The following is a 25,510-nucleotide window of genomic DNA, read 5'->3' as shown; positions in this document are numbered from 1 at the left end:
ACTTGTAGAAATAGGGTATAATATGACTCCTTTAAAGCTGACTTTGACTTTGACTAAGTCACTAAGAAACTATTGCCTACCATTATTTCCCTGTTCTGGTTAAAAATGTATTTACTTTGTCATTGTCTATAGTATGGTCACAAAACATTAAAGTAGTGTTATGTAAGTCAACTGAAACACTTAGCAACTTTTATTTATTTTGAAGAAGACAGACGTGATATGACCAAAACAAGATGATGAAGAATAAATTTGTACATCAACTATCTTTTCTAATCATCCAGTAAATTAAAAGACGGCAGAGACAATTGTTCCTTGTAGAGGGGGTGAGGACCTGTAGTGGGCTCTTATACAACCTGTGAGGTGTGCTGTTTCAGTTTTGTTTTCACAACAATCAGAGCAAGTGCGCTCAACCGAACTAGCGGCATTCAGTATTTTACATATGCTGGCTGCTCATATAGCCACACAGCCATATAACCTGCCACATAATCAACCCACACAACAACAAATGAGGGTACAAGTCTGCAAGCGATGTGTGTCCTGCCATTAATGAAATAACCAGAAAAAACTGCTCTCTGGACTTTTTTTTTTTTTTTACATTTTTGTAGTTTGGAAAAACAGCGAGGTACAAAGAAAGCAGACAGGCTGTGAGCTTTTAAAACTCTACTAGTGTGCATCCAAATTGCCTCAGAGTGGCTGGAGGTCAAGAAAAATAAGCCACAGTGCCTCCAGTGGTGCTGGCTACTGTGTACAGTCAAGAACCCTTTGGCAGTGGCAAGGGCTCATATCTGCTCTGCAGATGGACCCACAGGCTGGTTTGCACCTCTCAACCCCTCATCCCTACTTCCCACAGCTATGACCCCCAAAAACGGGATGTTTCATTATACAACGTCAACAACTGCACATAAATTATACTAGCATGGACCCCTGTGGTGCACTCCATGGCCTTACTTGACTCTTGATCTTAGTCCAAACCACAAAGCAGAAACAAGACCAGTTTATTATAATCTCACAAATACAGACAAACTCAAGGACTTCATGTCAAATGCTAACCAGATAAAACTCAGTCACACTTTTATTTCTAGCACAAAAGACCTTCCGGTCATTTCCACAAGGTGTTTTACCTTTTGCCTGTCTCAATAAAAAGTTTTGTCTTTGTTCCTTGTTCCTTGTTCCTTGTTCTTTACAAAGAGTTAATAATTTACCTACTTCACACCTGTATCAAATAGTTACATAATAGTTATGTAATATACTTGACGTGTGTCAGGGGAGGAGTCAGTGAGTATATAAATAGTATTGCATCCTTGCAGGTCATCAGACTAGCATCTTCAGTCGGTAGTCAAGAAGACTCAAATACAACTCAGCTGATCTACACAACTTCACCAGGTGAGGACAAACTGAGCAGAAAGAGACAGAGGGTGACAGAAACGTTTAAACGTTTACTGAACTCCAGTCTGAGAGTTGACTCCTAGTAGTAACAGTCAGTTCTTCATCTCACACTAAGAAATTCCAAAATAAAATGTAAGTTTATTTGTTGCTTATTATTGTGAGTTAACTGTTGAGGTTGAATATTTGGTTTGGTCTTGAGCATCTTTGTTCCAGCGTCTATTCAATGACAGTATGTAAAACTGCTCCTGGTGAATTTATTACATTTTAAGCGGAAGAGGGTAGAGATACGCAATGTTTTCATTATTGCGAAAAGAAATAACCTTATCTGACTTAACTGTATTAGAGTCAGAGAAAGTTTCCATCATATATGTTTTCTTCAGACTATAAAAAGAAGAAGGGTCAGTTTTAAGAGTTTTAACTCTTAAATAATGCATGCTGGGAGGTCTGCTAATATGCAGATCATGTTTCTTTAGAAACTTAATGAGTTGAATAACCTCTGTACTATACATTCATTCAACTCATCATTTCAAGTCAAAGGACTCATATAATGATCTAGTCTTGAGGATTTTGTTGCACCAAAAAACCTGTTATATGTTTAAATACATATTTTTTAAAGAAAATGTTGGTCTGTTAATGTTATGTCATAGATTTTTATCAACTCTGTCAGACTTGCCCCAAAACACAATTTATTCAGTTTTTATGTTTTCATGTATTTGCTGGTAAGCTTTTCCCGACCACAAACAGAAAAAGTCATTATCAATAACCTGAACTGTACAACAAATTTATGCTCAAGAAAGCAGTATCCGTCAAGTCTGACAGTTCCCACCCCCTGCACTCAGAAGTGAAGCCACTGCTCATAGATGGATAGATAGATAGATACTTTATTTATCCCAAAGGAAATTCAAGTTTCATTCATTATACCTTATGAAGTATTGAAGTACTGTACTTTTTTTTAGTCTTTCCGATCACTCAAAGCATTTTTACACTACATTACATGCCACATTCATTCTAATGACACAGCATGAGGATTCAGTATCTTGCTCGAGGATACTTTGACATGTAGTATGAGGAGCTGGGGATCGAACCAGAACCTTCTGATTATTTGACAACCCGCACTACCTTTGAGCCACAGCCACCCCAACTGTGACTGTGTGGTCACTTACTTGACATTTCTCAACAGGTTGGAGAAATGGCCTCAGATCACATGGTGGTTGCTGCCCTAGGTCGACCTTTCACCCTAGGAATGCTCTATGATGCTCGGAAAGATGAACTGATCCCAGGTAAGTTGTAACATATTAGACAAATATTATTTTAAAAAAAGTGAACCTGTTGCAGCTCTGATTTTAGGGGTGGATTAAATACTGGTGGTCAATTTATTATCCTGCATTAAATACAGAAATTGAACTGTCGTTGTTTCAGCCCTGACTGTGATGACTAAAATTGGTACAATGTGATTTTGTTGCTGAAGAAATGAAGGAGTGAGATTAGTGGAAAACTAATTTGGAAAGTTTTATTGTAATTTTTGATTGTGCTCTCATGCTCAATGCCTTGTTTGCAAGACCAAACACACACACAGCGAAATAGTTGCTTTATAATCTTGGCATTGAAAAGAAAATCTGGCATTGAAAAGAAAACCTGAACTAAAAAAATGTAAATATTGGTATGAAACGCTTGTGTTCACTGAAGAATAAAACAGACAATAAATCAAATAATTACATTTTACTTTTATTTACTATATTTTTTCTTTTGTTTTTTTCTAGACTTTTTTTCCATTGGCGCAGATTTTTAGTTTCAACTTTTTGTCACCATTTTGGTGTTGAGAGGAGGGGTTTGAGGGGAGGGAGTGATTTACATATCTGCATGCTAATTAAACGTCAGTCCACCTCTGAATCAGAGAGCTCCCAAACCATATGTTGAGTTTACTTTTTCCGTTCGGTTTTTCTTTCCAATGCAAGAATTTGCTCCACTTTTCGTTTTAATTGAATTAGTTTTTCTAACCAATGGAAAGAATACAATGCTGATTGTCAAATGTTTTTAAAAAATGTTTTCAAATACTAACCTCTTGATTTGAAGTCTACAGGCATACATGAAGTTTATTATTGATACAGCCTCAACCCTGTAATTCCTTTGTTAATTAGCTGGCAGGATAAGAAGCTACAGAATTCTAAATATTACAATATAGTTTTGTGTGACTTTATATTAACACAATGGTTTTCCTGCTTTATCAGATGACTGATGTTTGATGATTTCTATAGGTTTGACTCTGTGGGATCATAAAACTCTACAAGAGAAAACAGTTGAAAGCTCTCAGCACAGCAGTTCATTTAAAATTTCTGCATCTGACTCCACTGAATCCAAGTCCTCTCTGCTGGATATTAACGCTTCTCTGAAGGCCAGTTTCATGGGTGGACTGATTGAAGTTGGAGGATCTGCCGCATATCTCAATGATACGAAGAAATTCAAGAATCAGAGCAGAGTGACGTTTCAATACAAAGCCACTACCAACTTCAAACAGTTGTCAATGATTGACCTTCAAACCATGGACCCCGAACAGATAGATCTTATTGAGAAGGGCTTCGCAACACACGTAGTCACAGGCATCCTTTATGGTGCAGATGCTTTCTTTGTGTTTGACAGTGAGAAGTTAGAAGCCAGCAGCGTTCAGGACATCCAGGGCGGCATGGAAGCTGTGATAAAGAAGATCCCCTCGTTTGATATTCAGGGGAAAGTTGACATCAAGCTGACTGATGAAGAAAAAGCTCTGACCAAGAAATTCTCCTGCAAATTCTACGGAGACTTCATTCTTGAAAGCAACCCTGGAACATTTGAAGAGGCAGTGAAGACCTATGCAGAACTTCCAAAACTGCTGCAACAGGAAGAAAAGGGAGAGAAAGGTGTTCCACTGATGGTCTGGCTGATGCCGTTGAAGAGTTTGGAAGCCAAAGCTGCTGAGTTTAAGAGCGTCAGTGTTGGAGTAGTGAGGAAGGCGGAGAATGCTCTAGAGGATTTAAGGGAGCTAGTAATGAGATGCAACGATTCTCTGGCCGACAGTGTTGGAGAGGATTTTCCACAGATTCACAAGCATCTAACCACTTTCAAAGTATTGTGTAATCAGTATGCAGCTAGCCTCCAGCAGACCATGGCGGAGGAACTTCCTCTCATCCGTGAAGGTAAAGAAAATGAGAGCAAATTAAAAAAAGTCTTTGAAGATAGAGACAAGTCACCATTCAGTCATGAGAAACTAAGCAACTGGCTGGATCATAAGGAGAGAGAAATCAACGTCATCAGGTCCTGTGTAGAAATAATGCAGGGAACAAAGATCATCCCGAATCAGTCAGAGCTGGACAGAGAGGTTCTTGCTTCAGGTGTAGAGGATGCTCTGTGCTTCGTTTTCACCTCCCTGGAGACTGCTGACCCCGTCCTGGATGAGATGGGCAACTATGTGGATACACTTCTGTTAGTAAGTACCAATGAAGTCCCGTGGTACTACTCAGATGAAGTTTTAACCAACATGAGAGAAAAAGCCAAAGCTTTCCATGATATTGCCAAAGTCTTGAGAAAAAACAGCAGATTGCGCTTCCTGATTGCAGCCTTTGCCAATGAGAAATACAAAGGAGCTTCAATCTACCATTACAAAGACGGCATACTGGTCAATGAGGATTTCTCAAAGCCTGACATCACTAATGTGGAGGCTGTCACAGACAGAAGAGACTTAATCTGGTGTAAGTACTTTGTTATTATTTATAGAACAGTGAAAATAATATTTTTTTTCAATTATTATAGGCATTATTTGATTGGACACACCTTGTATTACTCACAGACTCCATTTTTAGGTTTTCTTAGAACAATTCTGTTGGTTTTCTCATTGCTTACATTGAAATTGTTTTAGAAAGGCATCTTGAGTAAACAGTACTATCAATGCACAGTGGTACAGGAAGTACTCATGTGCTTTACTTTAGTGAAAATACTTATAGTATCAGTATTATCAGCAAAATGTACTTTAAGTATCAAAGTATTTGTTTCTGTGACATTAAGTTGTTAATACATCAGCATCATTGTTAGAGCAGCATTTTACTGTTGGTGCTGCTCCAGGTGGAACTAGTTTGAACTACTTTATATACAGTTAGCTAGTTTAATCCAGTGGTTCCCAACCTAGGGGCTGTGGTCTCCAAAGGGTCACCAGATACATCTGAAGGGGTCGTAGGAAAAGAAAAAGTTTTGTAAAAAGCTTTAATCTTTTCTTTTTAGTCAAATTTTGGATTATTTGAAAAGTTATTAAAATTAAACAATGTGAGATGCTTTTAGAGGAGGAAGGTCTCTTTGGTGGACTTCATAACAGGTCAGACACATCTAAAATGTGAAAAGGAGACGAGGAGAGGACACAAGACTACTGGTTGGACCCACTGGTTTAATCTGTAACAATGTGTCTATCTTATAAGGTTATTGTATGTCATTTTTCATGTAAAACATAAGGTAACTAGTAACTACAGCTACAGTAATATAAAGTAATGTAATTATAAATGTAGTAAAAACGTACCAGTATTTCCATCTGAAATGTAGGTAGTATAAAATGGAGATACTCAAGTAAAGTGTCTCAAAACTGTACCGAGGTAAAGTTCTTCAGTAAATAGTTACTCTCCACCTGTACATATTAATAATAAATCATTAAATAATATGAACCTATGATGTCCTTTAAAATATGTTCACAATAATCAACAAATTAATTTTGGCCAGAAACCCAGACAGATGCTGTAAATGGAGTCTGAAATATAATCCTGATCTCGTTCTCTCCATCAGACGCCTGTGATCTCACTCTGGATCCAGACACAGCACACAACAGCCTCACTCTGTCCGATGGAAACAAGAAGGTGACACATGGAGCAGTACAGTCGTACCCTTACCTCCCACAGAGATTTGATCATTATCCTGAGGTCCTGTGCAGAGAGGGTCTGACTTGGCGCTGTTACTGGGAGGTGGAGTGGAGTACTGGCTATAGTGAAGATGTAGCTGTAGGTGTTACCTACATAAGGCTGGGAAGGAAAGGAAAAGGCAACGACTGCTGGATTGGAGGGAATCCAATGTCCTGGGCTTTAGGCCACAGATGGTCCCCACCAGATCCAACTCTCTATGCAGATATTAATTGTTCCCAACTCCGATTCCCTGTTCCTGCTACTGGCTGCACTCGACTGGGAGTGTATCTGGACTGGCCTGCTGGCACTCTGTCTTACTATAATGCCTCATCTGACACACTGAGTCACATCCATACCATCCGCACCAAGTTCTCTGAGCCTGTTTACCCAGCTTTCATGGTTTGGCGTGACTTTAACTACGCATTTCTGTCTCTGTAAACTTGGCTCAACATGATTCAATTCAAATGTCAGTCACACGTAACAATGTGATAAATCATATCGCTTTCCTTTTCATATGCAAACTATCTACACACAAAATACAACTCCAATACAAATCGAAACTCAAGCCAACCCTATCATATTATTAGGGGCCAAGCAGCAAGTGTTGCAAAGTACTACTACCTCTTCCTTCCTGTTTTGATGCAGTTAGCAAGTTAGCTCTGACTGTAAGAGAACTACGGAGCAGGGGTGTGGTGGGTGTGAAGATAAGTAACCCTTAATTATCCTCCACCTTCAAATGAAACTAGAGTTTACTCTTCTAGAGCTCGACGCCTGCTTGAATAAATGTTTTCTGATAATCATATTTGATTACCCAGTTATAGCACATACATACACAGCCCTACTCCACAGGTGCACCAGCTGTTTTTCCCCGATGAACTTCAAATTGACAGAAGTGAGCGGGTGAATGAATTCCACTGAGTTGAGTGGATTTTCCTAATTCCTGGTGTTCATTTTGCTATATTGTTATCTTAATCAAGTTTGAATATCTTAATTGCACATGTAATCATGTTTGAATATCTTTACTGCACATCTAATCATGGTGATTGTGGGGGAAATTACACATATCACACAAATAATCCTCAGAAAGGCCAGGCCAGATAGTTTGTAAGAGGGTAGTAAATTGCCACAGTGCCTTAAGATAAGAACAGACCAGATAAGACCGGCTTTGGTCGAAGGGAATATTACCAGGATGAAATAAATAAGATGAGATTGCTGCAAAGGTATTAAAGTTGTGAACAACTTGTCTTCAGTGTGCACATTATGAACTAACCTTTGTCTTGTGTACTATGCTCTGAGTATTAATAAAATGTGACAATACTGCAAGACATTTTTGTCTCTACTACATTGATCTGACACATAACAAATAAAGACTTTTTCACACAAACATATATAGAGTTTATAGAATAAGATGTTATAAATGAAACTACCCAACGGTTTATACAAGTACAGTCCTTTAATAAATCACCACTGGTAGAAAATACCTCCTGTGGTGTTCTTTGGTGAACATTGTCTAACAGATGTAACAGTATGGTCAGATAAGCTTTGTTTAAACCCTGAGAACTTTAAGATCCCAAGCTTTCCAAAAATACAAAATTTGTCAGGATGGAATCAGATGATTTTCCAGCCTTAAGACTGCAGTTGTTTGAACATACACAGAGCAAAACCTTCTTTTTTCATCCTGAAATATTTGGTATCTTTGAAAACTTTAGGATCCCTACTCCAACTACTAAGTTCTGTTTCAGCAGAGTTTCAGAGGGTTAAGCAAGGGCAGATTCACAGAGAAAATAACCAAGGAATGAGCACACCACACCAACAAAAAGCATTTTTAGGCTCAATCGTCCTCATAATCCTGAATGTCAAATTTGAACCAAAGTTAGAATATTTGCGTTTCCTGAAGAAAATGCGTGTCACTGCTGCATCTGCTTCTGCCACCGCTATTGCTGCTCACAGACACAGCTTCTGAAAGAGTCCCAGCCAGAAGTGTTTGTGATTCACATCTGAAGATACCACCCACATTTGGACGAATACTGTATCAAAAAGCTAATATGTGACAGCAGTAGCTCAGTGTGTAGGGACTTGGCCTTGGAACTGGAGGGTTGCTGGTTCAAGTCCAGTATGGAGTGTGGACTGGTAGCTGGAGAGGTGCCAGTTTCACCTCCTGTGCACTGCTGAGGTGCCCTTGAGCAAGGCACCTAACCCCTAACTGCTCCCTGGGCGCCTACAGCTGCCCACTGCTCCTAATGTATATAGTAATGTATATAGGATGGGTCAAATGCAGAGGGAAAAGTTTCATTTCATGTATGTTAAATTCTGTATATCCTGTGAAAATGACAATAAAAAGACTTTATCTTTATCTTATAATACTACACTATACACCTCTGCCCCGAATCTACAGCCTTGATCTATATCTACCACACTGACCTCTGCCTATAGCACTAACCTATGCCCTGTATCTACAGAGCTACCTATCCCCTCTATCTATATTACTGACTTCTGCCCTGTATCTACATCTTGACCTCTATAACTTAGGTATTATTGTCAAATAATAATGTTATTATTAATATTATTATTATTATTATGTAAATATTGTCATCATCATTTGAACTGAACGGCATTCGAGACAGTGAAAGAATGTCTGTGTGGATTTTGATAGCATTTGAATCAAGACTTGTGGAGATATAGATGTTAGTTGATTTTGCACATTTTGAAAAACTGACAGACTTTTGAAGAGACCATAGTTTGCAGTGAAGCAACCTTTTGTTACAGTTCAATACAAAAGGCTTTATATGTGAACATTTGAATTATGAGTCTATCTGCAATTGTCCAAAGTACATTTGGAAGAAGAAAAACAAGTGGGAAATGCATTTCCTGGTGAAAATGCAGGGTGAGCTAAAGTTATTTTCAAAGAGTTACTGAAATTGCAGACATGAATTGCCTGAAATATCTCAGTACAAAAGCTCCACAATGCAGAGCCATCAGGAGTTGAACCACTGTCTCTGCAGTTCCCACAGGGTGTGTGGAGAAACACTACTGAACACAACAGAATCAATGATGAGGCTGACTGAAGACCTACATATGTGTCAAACTAGCTCAGAGAGTTTGACAAAACTTTCTTAAATAATTCAATGATTCAAACCATGACCAAGCAGAGAGTTTATAAACTGAGGCCCTGTTGTCTATCCCCTGAACTACCAACACTTTGAATCATTAATAGTAAGAAGGAAGAGAGGTCATAATTGTTAAACATCTAAAAAACAAATCAGATATTGACCCAGCTCAACTAGACCATGTGGTTATGGGCCCTGAGCTTTAAACACCAATTATAAACTCCTGCAGGCGTAACCAATGATTGAATCAAAGTTAAGTGTTAAGTTGAAGTGTTTGTTCTACACACTTTACTTGTGAATGGTCCTCACTGGGCTCACTGTACATGGTGATGGATGATGTGCACCATCTAGTGGACAGATCATCAACTACATCAGCTCATCCATGTTTTTTTGTCACACACTTTCCCTGCACATTGGACCAGTTTGACAATATGCTGATGTTTGTAGACGTTAATGCCTTCAAAAGACAGTAATGCCAGATGATCCTTGAGAGTAGGAAAAGAGTGTTGCTGCATATGCATTTCTCTTTTATTCAGACGATGACATTTCAGCCTTCAGGCCTTCTTCAAGATCAACAATTATAATGAGACATAGGCACTGCATGAGAACCCCTTCCCCTCACACACTAAATATAAACATGGTTTGAGGTGTTTTCAGTAATTTATCTTTGTTTATAAGATAGTTACATAAAGTTGTTCATGATGTTCTTCTAGAGCTGATGTTCAAAACATCATTTTTATTTAAATGTTTAAAAAAAAGTTTTAAAAAATACATTCAAAATGAATGTATTTTAATGTCTTGGAATAAATTTAACCAAGATAAATAAAATATAAAACATCATCATCTAAATAAAAGAGAAATGCATATGGACACTTTTTTGCTACTCTTAAATCTTAAATCTACCAGTGATCAGCACTGGTAGAAAAGATCTTTATTAAAGGGGACATGCAAACCCAACTTTCTAATCATTTGATTATGTACATTTGGGACTCTGGAGGGCCTATCAGCAGGCAAAGTGTGAAAAAAAATGACTTAGTTCGTGTCTGAACCTTCGTGTCGGACTGTTTTCACAACATCGGTAACCTCTGTAACTCCGTAACTGTTGTGGGTTTTGTGTCCGGAGGTAATTGTTTTATGTTGGTCTGTATTTTGTTAAACGTGCTCAGTCAGTAATATGTTTGTGTCGCTGTTAGAAAGAGCAGAAAACCTCCGAGTGAACAAACTGTAGCTGCTCATCAGCTGTTAGCTCGCTGAGCTGCATAGAACCGGGAAGATAACGTCAGTTAGGTTTAATTGTCTTTAACCTGGTAACTTATTATCTGCTGGGTAGCTCAGTATCTGTTCACCGTGTGGATCAATACAGCTGTGATCAGAAGAAGACACCGTGTGTGTGTGTGTGTGTGTGTGTGTGTGTGTGTTACGGTGTGTAAATTAACTTGATCTACGTGCACCAGAGTTAAACAATAGAGCTACAGTGAGAGAGAAATAGTCAAACTGCAGGGATTCATTAGTTTAGTAATATTCTGTAACTTTGATTAGCACCCAGCAGCTGGGGTTGCTCACTAGGCTTTATGTGGAGTCAAACCGACGAATAAAAGTTTTCTCTCTGTCAGCCTGGCTACAGTGCTGAAGAGGAACCTAGGGTTGTTCTTATTTTCTTCTATTAGTGCTGAGTAATAGGCTCCTCTGGCATTACGGAGGGCCTTTCTATAAATTTTAAGATTATCTTGCCAATTTGAGCGATATTCTGATCATTTGGAAGAGCGCCATTTCCTTTCCGACTTCCTTGTTTTTTGCTTGGTGGGTGTGGTGGTTATACCAAGGTGCTAGTCTCCTATGTTTTAATAATTTCCTTTTTATAGGAGCGATAGAGTCTAATGTTGATCGTAGTGAGCCTGTAGCACTATCAACAAGGTTATCAATTTCGGAGGGATTAAAGTCGTTATAGGACTCTGTTAAATTCAGACATGGCATTGAATTAAACACTGAAGGAATCTCCTCCTTAAATTTAGCTACAGCACTGTCAGATAGACATCTGCTGTAGGAAGTTTTGCCTAATGGCTTATAATCTAATAGTATGAATTCAAAAGTTATTAAATAATGGTCAGATAGGAAAGGATTATGTGGGAAGACTATTAAATGTTCAATATCAATGCCATATGATAGAACAAGGTCAGGAGTGTGATTAAAACAATGAGTTGGTTTATTTACACTCTGACAGAAGCCAATTGAGTCTATTAATGATATAAATGCGTTACTAAGGCTGTCATTGTTAACATCCACATGAATATTAAAATCACCTACAATAATTACTTTATCTGATTTAAGGACTGAACTTGATAAAAACTCTGAGAATTCAGATATAAAATCAGAGTACGGTCCAGGAGCGCGGTACACTATACTATATTATATTATACTGTATATTATACTGTATTATATTATACTGTATATTATATTATACTGTATTATATTACACTGTATTATATTACACTGTATATTATATGCTGTCTTACAAGTAAAACTGAATCTTCCATGTTTTACAGGTGAGCTGATGAAGCTCAGGTGTTCCTGGACCCATCAGAGGACAGAGACAGCTGCAGCATCAGGACAGTCTGAAGGACACGATCTGCACAGTTTACATAAAAGTTTGAGCTTTGTTACTTGCAACATGTGTAACTGGAATTTGAATGAAACATAAATAAAGTGTTTTACTTTTAAGAAGAGTTTTGAAAACCTGGTTCGTGTAACATCTATCAATATGAAAATGTGGAATTTAAACCTGTATTAATGACTGTAAGCAACACAATACATTACTGTCTCACATTCAAACTTTATTATGTTGGAAGATAAATGACATCATAATATATAATATAAATAATACAATATTAATATATATATATATATATATATATATTGAAAGGGGTTCAAACATAATTGCAGCTTTTACAAATATCTGAAGGTTAACTTATCAAGTTGGTTACTTGGCAGTTTTTCAACCCCATAAACAATTGACTTTATTAGATGAGTGATTCCTTCAGTTATGTTGACATGTTGTACAGGATAAAGTATTCCAGGTTTCTGTTTCCATGGTCTCAGTAAACTAATGTGTATAAAGAATATAACAGATGGGAGGTTACAGTAATCATTATACTATTACTCTGATTACTTTGGTACATTTACTGGCTGTTTCTTCACTAGAAACAACTGCTTGACTAATGTTGTTAATATTATGGAATATATAATATGTTTAACTTCACTGGGCTGTGTAGACTGTAGGTCACTGCTCACTGCTGTACCTGGAAAGACATAAAACACAGTGTTGGTTCTCATAGTTAAGGTATAAACACTAATAATATGTGATGGATAGAGGTTAATTATATATATATATATATATATATTTACCTGAGGAAAACGTCACAGAAAGCTGTAATCCTGATTGTTGATGTTGTTCATTTCTATGTGATTTCAGGTCAGACTCCCGCTCTAACATGTCCGCTGGTGAGGTTTTTGCTTTAGAAGCAGTTATTGAATTAATATTGATGGTAGAAATGCAGATAAACTCAGTAACAGTGAGGAGCTACCTGCCATAACAACAGCAACACTGAGGGGGAAGTGGGAGGGGCCGGAGCGTCATCAGCGTTTATAATGCTGACTGGGCTTTTCTGGAGGGGGGCTTAAAGAGACAGGAGCTAAAACCGATCGATTCACACAGAGGCTGAGGAGAGGTGCTCAGTTATAGGCAGAATGAGGAAAATAATGTGTTTTTTTAACATTAAAGCATCTAAACCTATTATAGGAGAGCCACTAAATACAATAATGAACCTGAAAAGGGGCATAATATGACTCCTTTAATGAATTACTCGGATTGGCCTTTTTGTTTGCTGGACTTTAGTCGTACTTGCAGTGTGTGTTGAGTGTGGTTGTGTCTGCTCTTTACTGTCTCTCCCCTCCAAGCACAGGAAGATACATGTGGCTGCTTCTGCTCTCACACACAGAGTGAACTACAGGCAGCTTACAGATGATGTAACAGGAACAGAATGCCTCTCTCTCACTTCCTCCTGCTGTTGACGCTTTATCCCGCCCACTTTACAGTTGAAGAGCAGTTCCTCTTCAATGAGCCATGAAGATCATATGACTAGGCTAGTCAGAAGTCAAGAAGACACACAACTCAGCTGATATGCACAACTCCACCAGGTGAGGGCAAACTGAAGTGACAGAAACCTGGAGTTTGATTTAAGAGGCTTTGGTAAAGTAGATGACTGTGTCGATGTGCCTGTGCCAACTACATATGAAGCTACCACACCCAGCATAATCAGGAAAAAAATGTGAGTTAGTTGCAAGTAGGGGTTTTCTGGATCAGATGTTCTGATCGGTATTGGCTATATTGATCTTTATTGATCCAATCCAATCTTTTGTTTTCCGTCAGCCATCACTGTTGTATCCTCCACTCTGAGCTCTGTGTGTGAGAGAGCAGAGCAGACGGGGCTTCCTGTGCTTGGAGGAGAGACGGTAAAGAGCAGACACAACCACACTCAACACACCATTGCAAGTGCAACTAAATTCCTGCGAACAAAACACCAATACGAGTGATTAGTTAATGACATCTGTGCAAAAGATGTAGAGACGTCAGCAGAATACAGACAGTTCATTCAGTGGATCAGGTAAAGGCTGCACTGAAGCACCAAACACTGGAGAGAAACTCAGACAGTGACCAGATCAGATTTTATACTTTACAGTGGAAAAGAAAAGGCTCTGATGCAGGCATCTTGTTTCTTAATGCAATACAGAGCTATTTATTTGTCAAGAATATACACTGGATTGATTTTACTAACTTTAATGTACTTTAAGTGTACAATATACTGTATGGGAGTATTATCCCTAGTTTAAAAGATCTTATTATTTATGACAATATTGAAATTAATTAAATAAACAGACAAATGGACAGAGAGACCATCACATAATAAAAGTTCAAATGACCATAGGGTGGGCGGGGTTAATGCTGCCTTTACACTATTCAACTGGCGGTCAGTGACATATCATGGCAAGCTAGCTGGCTAGTGTTAGGCCTAGGGATTAAATTCAAAATGCAAAGATTTCGAATAACTGGTGACAGCTTACCATTGATTATGTTTATTTTACTCACGAGCCATGATACTGTACAGACATCTGTCAAATCTCATTTGCAAATAGGAACAGAAATTGGATAATTGTATAAAAAAATAAATGTAATCAGTAAAGGGTCTGCACTATATAAATCTGATTCACATGTCACAACTTTGTGGGATTTTTTAGTAAACTGGAATGAATATAAAGTGAAAATATAAATAAATAAAACCTGAATACATGTAATATGTGACAGAATTGTTGTGTTATATAGTATAACCATGTTGAAGAGGAGCATGATATGCCCAGATTAACTTGGGATACAACATCTGTCTACCATTGATAACTTTGCGTATTAAAGTTTGAAATAATGAAAGGTAGGAAATACATGTATTGTGATGCTTTATATTGTATTGTCACAATATATGACAACTCCTTTCTATCACATTTTACATGCATTCACGTTTTATTGTTGTGCAGAATTTACCAATGTGACTGTCACAACATTATAAATCTTTGTCCGATTTACTCAAAAATCCACTAAATTGTGGCATGTCAGACTTACGTACTCTATTTGAAAAGTCCACTTAGATAACTTTTGTCATGAATTGGTGCTATACAAATAAAATTGAAATGAATTAAACTACCGAACTGTGTAGAATATCTGTATGATAATGTGTGACATAAATGTCTACATTTTAATATTAAACATGACTGATGGTAAATACAGATGTTGTATGTTGGCGCACTGCGTTCTGTCACAACTAACTCCACACTACTTCGAGCTGGGTGTCACCCATTACCTCAGACTGTATCATTTATAAGCTGGACGTAATAACAAACACATTAAAAATGACCATGATATATAAGACCGATAACATTTTATTTGATTGACATTTGCATTGTTTTCAACAGTCACATACATTGACTGTTGAACATTGTCAACATTGTCATTCCCCATAGTGCTCACTTTGAATATGGAAAATGATGTAGAAACTACTGGTTCCAAAAGAATATATAAATAAACATTACGGAGACGTCTTGATACGTATTTGTGAAGGTTCGATCAGCTGATGCAATTATTTTATTCCACAGGAAGGTTATTCAGTCTCTGACACACACAGATTTACTTGGACAGGCTGTGGCTGACCGTATATTAATGGCCAGGAACTCATTTTAGCATTTTGTAGAGAAACAGGCAGAGAGACGTTATCTGAAGGATGTTTAACAAGCACAGAGCAGGTAAATCAACAGTTTGGTTTTCAATAGGCGAAGTCACTGCCAATAGGTAAAATGTACCCGCTTTGTTCAAATAAAATATTCAATTTTTTCAGTCTTTGACTTTTACTAAAAGTGTTTTATATAGCATTCCTCATTGTTAAATAAATAATGGGCATTTATACCTATAAATGCCAGCGGGTAAAATGTACCTCTATAGAGGGGTAAATTCATTTTCACACTAATTTCATGCGTTTAGATAATTAAATTAGATATTCTATATTGCTATTGGCAACATCTTCTGCCTACAACCATGAGTGATAGAGCTGCATCATGTCATAGGTCAACCTTCAATATGGCTAAGAGGAAGAAATTATTTATTGTTAATGAAAATTCCAACATTAGACTTGCTCAATGCATTAAGTAAACTGCTGCATTGCAGGTGAAAACCTTCAAAACATGAGTTGTCTTTCTTAGGTGACTTTATAAAACCTACCAATGACCAACACAGACAGTCTGTATATGGAGAGAGAAGCAGAGGGAGGCACAAAGTATTTTGAGAGTCAAAACTAACACACAAAAATAAGGTTGAGAATTAAGTAGACTACAAATAGTGTAATAAGAAATTACGTTTAGAAATAAAAATGTACCCACCACATTTAAGTCTGTTGCAAACAATGACGCTCAGAAATCCGACTTTTTTGCCCATATGTGACCTATATCTGATTGTTTGATGATAGTCCGAACAGCACAAATCCGATTTTTTTCAAATCCGATCCACTTTCATATGTGGTCCTAAATCAGATACCTAGCTGATGTTTTTCAAAGCGACCTCAATCGGAACGGCCATGTCGCATTTCATCCGACTTTTATGTCATTGAAGTGAGACAGACGTCACAATTAGATGCCGAAGGAGGTGGGACGCAGCAATATCATAATCATCATCGTAATTCTGTCGGCTCCGATTGCACAACAACTTCAAAATTGATACACACACGCTGACATGTGTAGAATCCATATTACACAGTTACTTTGAAAAAGTAATCTGATTACTGATTACGGCTTCAAAAAGTAACTTAGTTACTTTACAGATTACTTGATTTTAAAAGTAGCTAAGTTAGACTACAAGTTACTTTATTAGTTACGTTCAGCAGCTGCCGACAACACCCCCGCCACCTCAACATAAAAATGACAACCGGTTTTGCCAGCACTCACTTTATTGGAAAGACATTTTTAACAGTAACGTCAACAATGTATCTCCTGACATTTTAAGCTGAACTTAAAACTATTTCCTGAAAAAAATACATGTTTTTATAAAAATAAAATAAAGACAGTCTCTTTTTCTTGAATTCACTTAACATAAATAGCCTACTTGTTTTTCTAAAATATAAAATAAAGACAGTCTTTCTTGACCTGACATATTTAACTGTTAACATTGTAATGGCAAAACTTACTATTTATAATCTACATTGTTTATAAATGTAACTATTAAATTCTTTTTAACATGTTTTATGAACATTGTACCTGTTGTTCACAGCATTAGAGCAGCAAGGAGTGGTTTTACAAAACAAGACAAGTGTATAACACCACACGTAGCATTTCCTCTAGAACATACTGCCCGACCAACTTCTTCAACTCTCCCCCACTTACTGGTTTTGCACGAAGTCCAGCTTTTGTTATTTGGGTGGTGGGGGACCTCCTGCTCTCTGCTTCGTACCACCTGGTGGGACTTGCTCTGTAAGTTTGACTGTGCAGTGCTGCGACTCCAAATGTTTCTTCAAATTTGACGTAGTGTTTTTGTAGCTAGATAGCTTTTTGTCGCCACCAGCACAGAGTGTACAACAAACCTTAATATTGCCATCTTTAGCTGACTAGTGATGGGTCGGTCGCGAACGATCCGGCTCTAAGAGCCTGCTCTTTGAAGTGAACAACGGGAGCCGGCTCCTGATTGGGAGCCAGATCCGGATTCTTTTTCCAGATTTTCCCGTTTTTTCCTGTTAAAGCCGCGTGATTGGTCAAGATGTGTGGCGGCATCTGTGTATCTACACTGAGCAGGAGGGGAAGGGAGGGGTTACAGACACACACGGCACAGTGAGCACGTGAACCGGTGGGAGGGAGATGTGAGAGCGAGAGACCTTGGCGCTACATAGACAGAGACTACACACTGGAAAGGGCGAGGAAAATGAGTGACAGCAAACGTAGTAAAGTTTGGACACATTTTAATGTGATAGTTCAAAGGCAGAGTGTAGACTGTGCAAAGTTAAACATTTCATATCAAGCAGCTTTTTGTCTAATTAAGATGGGTCTTTGTTTTTGTGTTTTAAAATTTATTTTTGTAGCACTCTGTTCCATGTTGAGTATATTAATTAATCCATATAAATACTAAACATTTGATATAATGCATGTATTTACATTAGATATTCATTTTACACATAATTTGGTAATAAATTAATTTAAGCAAAAAAAAATATGAGGAGCCACCTGGGAGCCGAAAGAGCCGGCTCTTTTTAGTGAGCCGAGCCAAAGGAGCCGGTTCTCTAAAAAGAGCCGGAATTCCCATCACTATAGCTGACACAAACTCAAAATAGTGACTGTATTTCCAGCTAGCAAACGCGCATCTCTCTCCTCCCTCCATTGTTGTTAATGTTTGTGTCTGCGTAGCCTACACGTGAACTGTCTTCATGCTGAAAACGTGACTTGTCGCATAGGCTACGTGACTTCACTCCCAGAGACGCAAGAAGAAAGCAAATATATTTTTATTAAGGAAAATGACAAACATAGTAACGCACAGTGACTTGGATAAGTAACTTTAATCTGTTTACCGGTTTGGAAATAGTAACGCGTTAGATTACTCGTTACTGAAAGAAGTGGTCAGATTGGAGTTATCGGCATCACTGGTAAACACAGCATGCTGCCTGTGACGTCACATCTTCTTCTGCACATGTGGGTCACTTCGGGGCCATAGACTGTTCACACTGGAGTCTGACGTCGGTCCCATTTAAATTATAATGGGCAACCACACAAAAAAATCAGATCTCAGCAAAAAAATCGGAATTGAGCATTAAGACCTGCAGTGTGACCGTAGCCTAAGAGACTGAGGGGATATATATGTTGCACATGTTGCCTGCCAATATATAAACTGTTCAAGTCATAATTAAGTAAAGTAAGTAATTAATTTTAATACTTAATATGCAATGTTTTTAATGGTTCAATAAATAAGGCTATGATATAAACATAAAGCTTAAAATAGATCCAGCAATCGGTGAAACCCTGATAAGAGTACCTTTATTATTTTTTGTAGTTGTTTTATATCAATTTAAACCATCATTCATATATTAAATTTAGGGATGTCCCGATAGAGTTTTTTTTGTAACCCCTTGCTCTTCTATTTTGATAAAAAAAACACAGACTGATACCACTGATTATTGAAATTTCTTTAAAAAAAATGAAGGCCAGCAAAGTAGATGATTCTGACTCAGTTTCAGGCCATTCAGTTTAGGAGGAGATGTCAAAAATTGTTTTTTGAGAAAACTGAGTCTAATACAGAAAATATGCAGACGATTAAAATGATGAAAGAATCTTTACTGTAAGCCAAGCTATTTGAGATAATTACAAAAACATAAACTTGATCATTGTAGCCACACCTTGAGGTCAATCATTTTACCCGTCTTAGTAGTGGGTGGAATTTGCAACCCTTAGGCCAATCTAAGTGTATTTAGGTCTCTAAAGTAAGGTCTTTTAGCGGAAAAATGAAAGAACCACAACAAATAGTGTTCCAGTGATGTTGCTGCTTGGAACCCTTAGCAACTTTATAAAACAAAATGGCTACCGCCATGACTATGCAGTAATAAAAAAATATAACAAGATGTATTTTATGGAGTCAGCATTTATGCTGATGGAGGAGACATGTCTGTTTTCTTGAATAATGAATAAATAATAAATTAGTACTTTCATTTCAAATAAGTTATTTAAATACCATTACAACATTAATCAAGTGTTTTATTGGATGTATATCAGTGATCACGAAGGTTATATCACCTGAGAGGGTACCTACCCAGCGACCATACCGAGTATGAAAATGTGGGGTCGTGTTAAATTATGTTATGTGACTAATGAACCCTCTGGTTTCTAGGACATGGAGTGCAAAATATGAGCAGAAAATTAAACTTGACTAAAACTAAAAAATTAAAAAACTAAACTAACTTACTTAACATTTCTCAACAGGTTGGAAAAATGGCCTCAGATCACTTGATGGTTGCTGCCCTGGGTCGACCTTTCATCCTAGGGATGCTCTATGATGCTCGGAAAGATGAACTGATCCAAGGTAAGAGTACTCAGATGAAGTTTTAACCAACATGAGAGAAAAAGCCAAAGCTTTCCATGATATTGCCAAAGTCTTGACAAAAAACAGCAGATTCCGCTTCCTGATTGCAGCCTTTGCCAATGAGTAATACAAAGGAGCTTCAATCTACCATTACAGGGACGGCAAACTGGTACTTCCTGTAACTTATCCTCACATGCACCATACACCATATGCCTGTCCATCTGGAGGCATGTCATGCTCAAACAAAGTGGAAAATGCTGTCAAACAGTTAACACTGATTCCACCAGAACCAAAAGAAAACCAGGAACTAGCAACCTTTGGAAACCAGGGAACTGCCCCCAAGACATTGTCTTCACCTATGTTCTCTTTTGCATCTTTGCATGTAACTTTCTGTAAATCATACTCACAAGGCTAAATTCCAAACCTGTAATTCCTTTATTAATTAGGTTCATGTCAAATACATAAATATAGAAGCTGTTTGAGGAACTGCTGGCGGGATAAGAAGCTACAGGTGAAGAAATCTGAATATGATATAGCTCGATGTGACTATATATTAACACAATGGTTTCCCTGCTTTATCAGATGACTGGTATTTCATGATTTCTTTAGGTTTGACTCTGTGGGATCATACAACTCTACAAGAGAACACAGTTGAAAGCACTCAGCCCAGCAGTTCAATAAAGATTTCTGTATCAGACTCCATTGAATCCAAGTCCTCTCTGCTGGATATTAACACTTCTCTGAAGGCCAGTTTCCTGGGTGGACTGATTGAAGTTGGAGGATCTGCCAAATATCTGAATGATACAAAGAAATTCAGAAATCAGAGCAGGGTGACGTTTCAGTACAAAGCCACCACCAAGTTTAAACAGTTGTTAATGATTGACCTTGAAACCTTTGACACCCAACATCTCAGCTCTCATCTCATCTCATCTTCATCCGATTGCCCGGGATCGGGTCGCGGGGGTAGCAAGTACAGCAGAGGACCCCAAACTTCTCTTTCCCTGGCCACATCGGCCAACTCTGACTGGGGGAAACAGAAAGATCTTATTAAAAAGGGATTTGCAACACATGTAGTCACAGGCATCCTTTATGGGTCGAATGCTCTCTTTGTGTTTGACAGTGAGAAGTTAGAAGCCAGCAGCGTTCAGGACATTCAGCGTAGCATGGAAGCTGTGATAAAGAAAATCCCTGCATTTAATGTTGAGGGGAAAGTTGACATCAAGCTGACTGATGAAGAAAAAGCTCTGACCAACAAATTCTCCTGCAAATTCTACGGAGACTTCATTCTTGACAGCAACCCTGGAACATTTGAACAAGCAGTGAAGACCTATGCAGAACTTCCAAAGCTACTGGGAGAAGAGGGAGAGAATGGTGTTCCTCTGAAGGTCTGGCTGATGCCGTTGCAGAATTTGGATTCCAAAGCTGCTGAGGTGATGAGTGGGATCAGCATTGGGCTAGTGAGGAAGGTGGAAGAAGCTCTTGAAGATTTAAAGGAAATAGAAATGAGATGCAATGATTCTCTGGATGACAGAGTTGTGGTGGATTTTCCACAGATTCACAAGCATCTAACCACTTTCCAAGAATTGTGTAATCAGTATGCAGCTAGCCTCCAGCAGACCATGGCGAAGGAACTTCTCCTCATCCGTAAAGGTGAAACAAATGGGAGCAAAATACAAAAAGTCTTTGAAGGCAGAGACATGTCACCATTCAGTCATGAGAAACTAAGCAACTGGCTGGATCATAAAGAGAGAGAAATCAACGTCATCAGGTCCTGTGTAGAAATAATGCAGGGAACAAAGATCATCCCAAATCAGTCAGAGCTGGACAGAGAGGTTCTTGCTTCAGGTGTAGAGGATACTCTATGCTTTGTTTTCACCTCCCTGCAGATGGGCAGCTACTTGGATCTACTTGAGGCAGGAAGTATCAATGAAGCCCAGTGGTACTACTCAGATGAAGTTTTAACCAACATGAGAGAAAAAGCCAAAGCTTTCCATGATATTGCCAAAGTCTTGACAAAAAACAGCAGATTCCGCTTCCTGATTGCAGCCTTTGCCAATGAGAAATACAAAGGAGCTTCAATCTACCATTACAGGGACGGCAAACTGGTCACTGAGAATTTCTCAAAGCCTGACATCACTAATGTGGAGGCTGTCACAGACAGAAGAGATTTAATCTGGTGTAAGTACTTTATTTTCACTTTTTTATAAATTATTTTTTAGGCTTTATTTGTTTGGCCACACCTTGTATTACTCACAGACTACATTTTGAGATTTTCTTAGAACAATTCTGTGGATTTTGTCATCACTTACATTGATATTGTTTTAGAAAGGCATCTTGAGTAAAACCACCAACAGTATTATCAATGCACAGTGGTACAGGAAGTACTCATGTCCTTTACTTTAGTGAAAGTACTTAAGATAAAATAAGATCTTCCTTTATTGGTCCCCCTTAGGAGAAATTCAAAATTGACACAGCAGCATAGGGCAAAGTAGTGCAAAAAATATCACAAATAAAATATTACAGAATATAATATTAGATATAAGACATATAAGACTGTAAATGAAAGTATATACACTATGCAATATTCAAGTATGAATGGTGTGCAAATATATGAGCAGCTTGACTAAAACTAAACTGTACATGTGGAAATTAAATATAAATATTGCAAAAAGTTTGTGCGTTGTAGGTTGGAGTTTAAACCAGTCTTAGTCTGCGGGGTTGAAGGTACTGGTTAGTATTAGTATTATCAGCAAAATGTACTTAAAGTACTTGTTCCTCCCATGACTGTTATCTGACTATGCAACATTATTAAGTTGTTAATACATCAGCATCATTGTTAGAGCAGCATTTTGCTGTTGGTGCTGCTCCAGGTGGAACTAGTTTGAACTACTTTATATACAGTTAGCTAGTTTAGTCCAGTGGTTCCCAACCTAGGGGCTGTGGCCCTCCAAAGGGTCACCAGATACATCTGAAGGGGTCGTAGGATGATTTAATGGGAAAGGAAAGAAGAAAAAGAAGTTCAGTAAAAATCTTTTCTTTTTAGTCAAATTTTGGATTATTTGAAAAGTTATCGAAATTAAACAATGTGAAATGCTTTTAGAGGAGGAAGGTCTCTTTGGTGGACTTCATAAACAGGTCAGACACATCTAAAATGTGAAAAGGAGACGAGGAGGGGACACAAGACTACTGGTTGGACCCACTGGTTTAATCTGTAACAATGTGTTTATTTTATAAGGTCATTGTATGTAATTTTTCATGTAAAACGTAAGGTAACTAGTAACTACAGCTACAGTAATATAAAGTAATGTAATTATAAATGTAGTAAAAACATACCAGTATTTCCATCTGAAATGTAGGTAGTATAAAATGGAGATACTCAAGTAAAGTGTCTCAAAACTGTACCGAGGTAAAGTTCTTCAGTAAATAGTTACTCTCCACCTGTACATATTAATAATAAATCATTAAATAATATGAACCTATGATGTCCTTTAAAATATGTTCACAATAATCAACAAATTAATTTTGGCCAGAAACCCAGACAGATGCTGTAAATGGAGTCTGAAATATAATCCTGATCTCGTTCTCTCCATCAGACGCCTGTGATCTCACTCTGGATCCAGACACAGCACACAACAGCCTCACTCTGTCCGATGGAAACAAGAAGGTGACACATGGAGCAGTACAGTCGTACCCTGACCTCCCACACAGATTTGATTATTATCCTGAGGTCCTGTGCAGAGAGGGTCTGACTGGGCGCTGTTACTGGGAGGTGGAGTGGAGTACTGGCTATAGTGAAGATGTAGCTGTAGGTGTTACCTACATAAGGCTGGGAAGGAAAGGAAAAGGCGACGACTGCTGGATTGGAGGGAATCCAATGTCCTGGGCTTTAGGCCACAGATGGTCCCCACCAGATCCAACTCTCTATGCAGATATTAATTGTTCCCAACTCAATTTCCCTGTTCCTGCTACTGGCTGCACTCGACTGGGAGTGTATCTGGACTGGCCTGCTGGCACTCTGTCTTACTATAATGCCTCATCTGACACACTGAGTCACATCCATACCATCCGCACCAAGTTCTCTGAGCCTGTTTACCCAGCTTTCAAGGTTTGGCGTGACTTCAACTACGCATTTCTGTCTCTGTAATTTTGGCACTACATGATTAAATAAAAATTTGGTTTAGTTCACTAAAATCACTTATATTTGTGAAGTACCAACAATAACGTTTATTATTTCAACTATCTACACACAAAATACAAACTCAATTAAAAATAGAAAATCATCATAATTCATACCATTAAGAGCCGAGCAGCGTTGCAAAGTACTACTACTGTTTTGATGCAGCTAGCTAGCTTTATCTTTATCTTATAATACTACACTATACACCTCTGCCCTGAATCTACAGCCTTGACTTCTGTCCTGTATCTACCACACTGACCTCTGCCTATAGCACTAACCTATGCCCTGTATCTACAGAGCTACCTATCCCCTCTATCTACATTACTGACTTCTGCCCTGTAGCTACATCCTGACCTCTATAACTTAGGTATTATTGTCAAATAATAATGTTAGTTTTAATAATAGTATTATTATTATGTAAATATTGTGCGTACAGTACTAATTACAATAAGACATTTATAGTCAGGACCAATGAAGCCTTTTCACTATAAAGCTCCATTTTTGTTGCACAATTTTATATGTAAACCATAGTTTTTCATTGTGAGGGAACAAAATGCATATATTTCTGATCTAATTTTGTTTTTGATTTCTATTACCTGTTAACTCTCTGGTCTCTCTGCACTGTCACTTTATTCTACATTAACACACTGTCAATACACTCAACTGGTTTGAATTAAAGAATTGGTTTGAACTAATAAGTCACAGGTTTAACTCCAACCAGCAAAACAGCAGCTGACAGGAAGAGGAGGTCATATAATGCAGAGTAATATATGATTTTTCAGGGTGAATAAATGTTGATATGATATATTTTGGTTTTGTCATAAGGAGCTTTGTGTCTTGACAGTTTCCACAGCAGATTTTCAATGTAGATTTTCCTTAACATACTAAATATAGTTGTTAGTCACTGATGGGTGAAGGAGGGAGCACTGTAGTGTCAAGTTTGACTGTGTGGCCTTTGGTCAGGTAGGAAGGTAAAGTTTTGCTTCGGGTCCCAATGTCAATAACTAAAAAAAATGCACCAGGAAGACATTCTCTCACAGTGAGCTTGCCTTCCCATCATGAGAGTTGCATTTCTCAATATTTCCTTGTTCCTTGTTCTTAACACAAGATTTTCCCACCTGTTACAAATTGTTGTTATCATGCCTGTAGGTGTGTCAGGGAAGGAGTCAGTGAGTATCTTGTGGTAGATGAATGTTTTAGGAGGGGTAGTAAATGTATACGTTTTGGTTAGGGGGTTGTGTTTTTATGGTAGGGGGTGACTGGTAAGCATCTGTTCACAGTCACA

At 38.0% G+C, this 25,510-nt stretch overlaps 2 protein-coding genes and 1 long non-coding RNA gene across 11 annotated transcripts in view; 2 read left to right on the top strand and 1 right to left on the bottom strand.

The window, feature by feature from the left end:
• Nucleotides 1–1,307: 1,307 nt before the first annotated feature.
• On the top strand, nt 1,308–25,030 carry LOC127372977 (stonustoxin subunit beta-like). 3 transcript variants are annotated; one of them, XM_051416986.1, is made up of 5 exons: nt 1,308–1,383; nt 2,567–2,666; nt 3,642–5,108; nt 6,184–6,695; nt 24,154–25,030. In XM_051416986.1, exons 2-5 carry the CDS (start codon nt 2,576–2,578, stop codon nt 24,190–24,192), a joined length of 2,109 nt encoding a protein of 702 aa, XP_051272946.1. In that variant the 5' UTR covers nt 1,308–1,383; nt 2,567–2,575; the 3' UTR covers nt 24,193–25,030. The 3 variants fall into 3 exon arrangements, with proteins under 3 accessions (XP_051272946.1, XP_051272948.1, XP_051272947.1); XM_051416988.1 differs by lacking the exon at nt 24,154–25,030 and adding an exon at nt 11,947–12,126; XM_051416987.1 differs by lacking the exon at nt 24,154–25,030 and having other exon boundaries at nt 6,184–8,667.
• On the bottom strand, nt 12,214–13,067 carry LOC127373034 (uncharacterized). Its single transcript, XR_007886858.1, has 2 exons — nt 12,806–13,067; nt 12,214–12,699 (listed from the first exon to the last, which is right to left on the bottom strand). It is a non-coding gene; the product is annotated as an uncharacterized LOC127373034 (long non-coding RNA).
• Nucleotides 13,470–25,510, top strand: part of LOC127372975 (stonustoxin subunit beta-like) — a 30,966-nt gene continuing 18,925 nt past the window's right edge. For 5 of the 7 annotated variants that reach the window (XR_007886810.1, XM_051416978.1, XM_051416975.1 and 2 more), the window contains exons 1-5: nt 13,470–13,597; nt 13,830–13,912; nt 19,949–20,048; nt 20,658–22,226; nt 23,642–24,153. Coding sequence is in view for 6 of the 7 variants with exons in the window: in XM_051416978.1 (XP_051272938.1) it covers nt 19,958–20,048; nt 20,658–22,226; nt 23,642–24,153 (2,172 nt within the window). In the remaining variant the exon portion in view is untranslated. Of the gene's footprint in view, nt 13,729–13,829; nt 13,913–19,948; nt 20,049–20,657; nt 22,227–23,641; nt 24,154–25,510 lie in introns of all 7 variants that reach the window. The other 2 variants (XM_051416977.1, XM_051416980.1) reach the window with 2 other exon arrangements.

Source organism: Dicentrarchus labrax, unplaced genomic scaffold, assembly GCF_905237075.1.
Source record: "Dicentrarchus labrax unplaced genomic scaffold, dlabrax2021, whole genome shotgun sequence".
Lineage (NCBI taxonomy): Eukaryota > Metazoa > Chordata > Actinopteri > Moronidae > Dicentrarchus > Dicentrarchus labrax.
This window is presented reverse-complemented; position numbering and strand designations above follow the sequence as displayed.

Bases quoted from the DNA above. Each gene is read 5' to 3' on its own strand.
- LOC127372977 (XM_051416986.1), top strand. From the start codon at position 2,576: ATGGCCTCAGATCACATGGTGGTTGCTGCCCTAGGTCGACCTTTCACC. The intron at 2,667-3,641 runs GTAAGTTGTAAC...TGATTTCTATAG, and splicing joins GAAAGATGAACTGATCCCAG to GTTTGACTCTGTGGGATCAT. The intron at 5,109-6,183 runs GTAAGTACTTTG...TCTCTCCATCAG, and splicing joins CAGAAGAGACTTAATCTGGT to ACGCCTGTGATCTCACTCTG.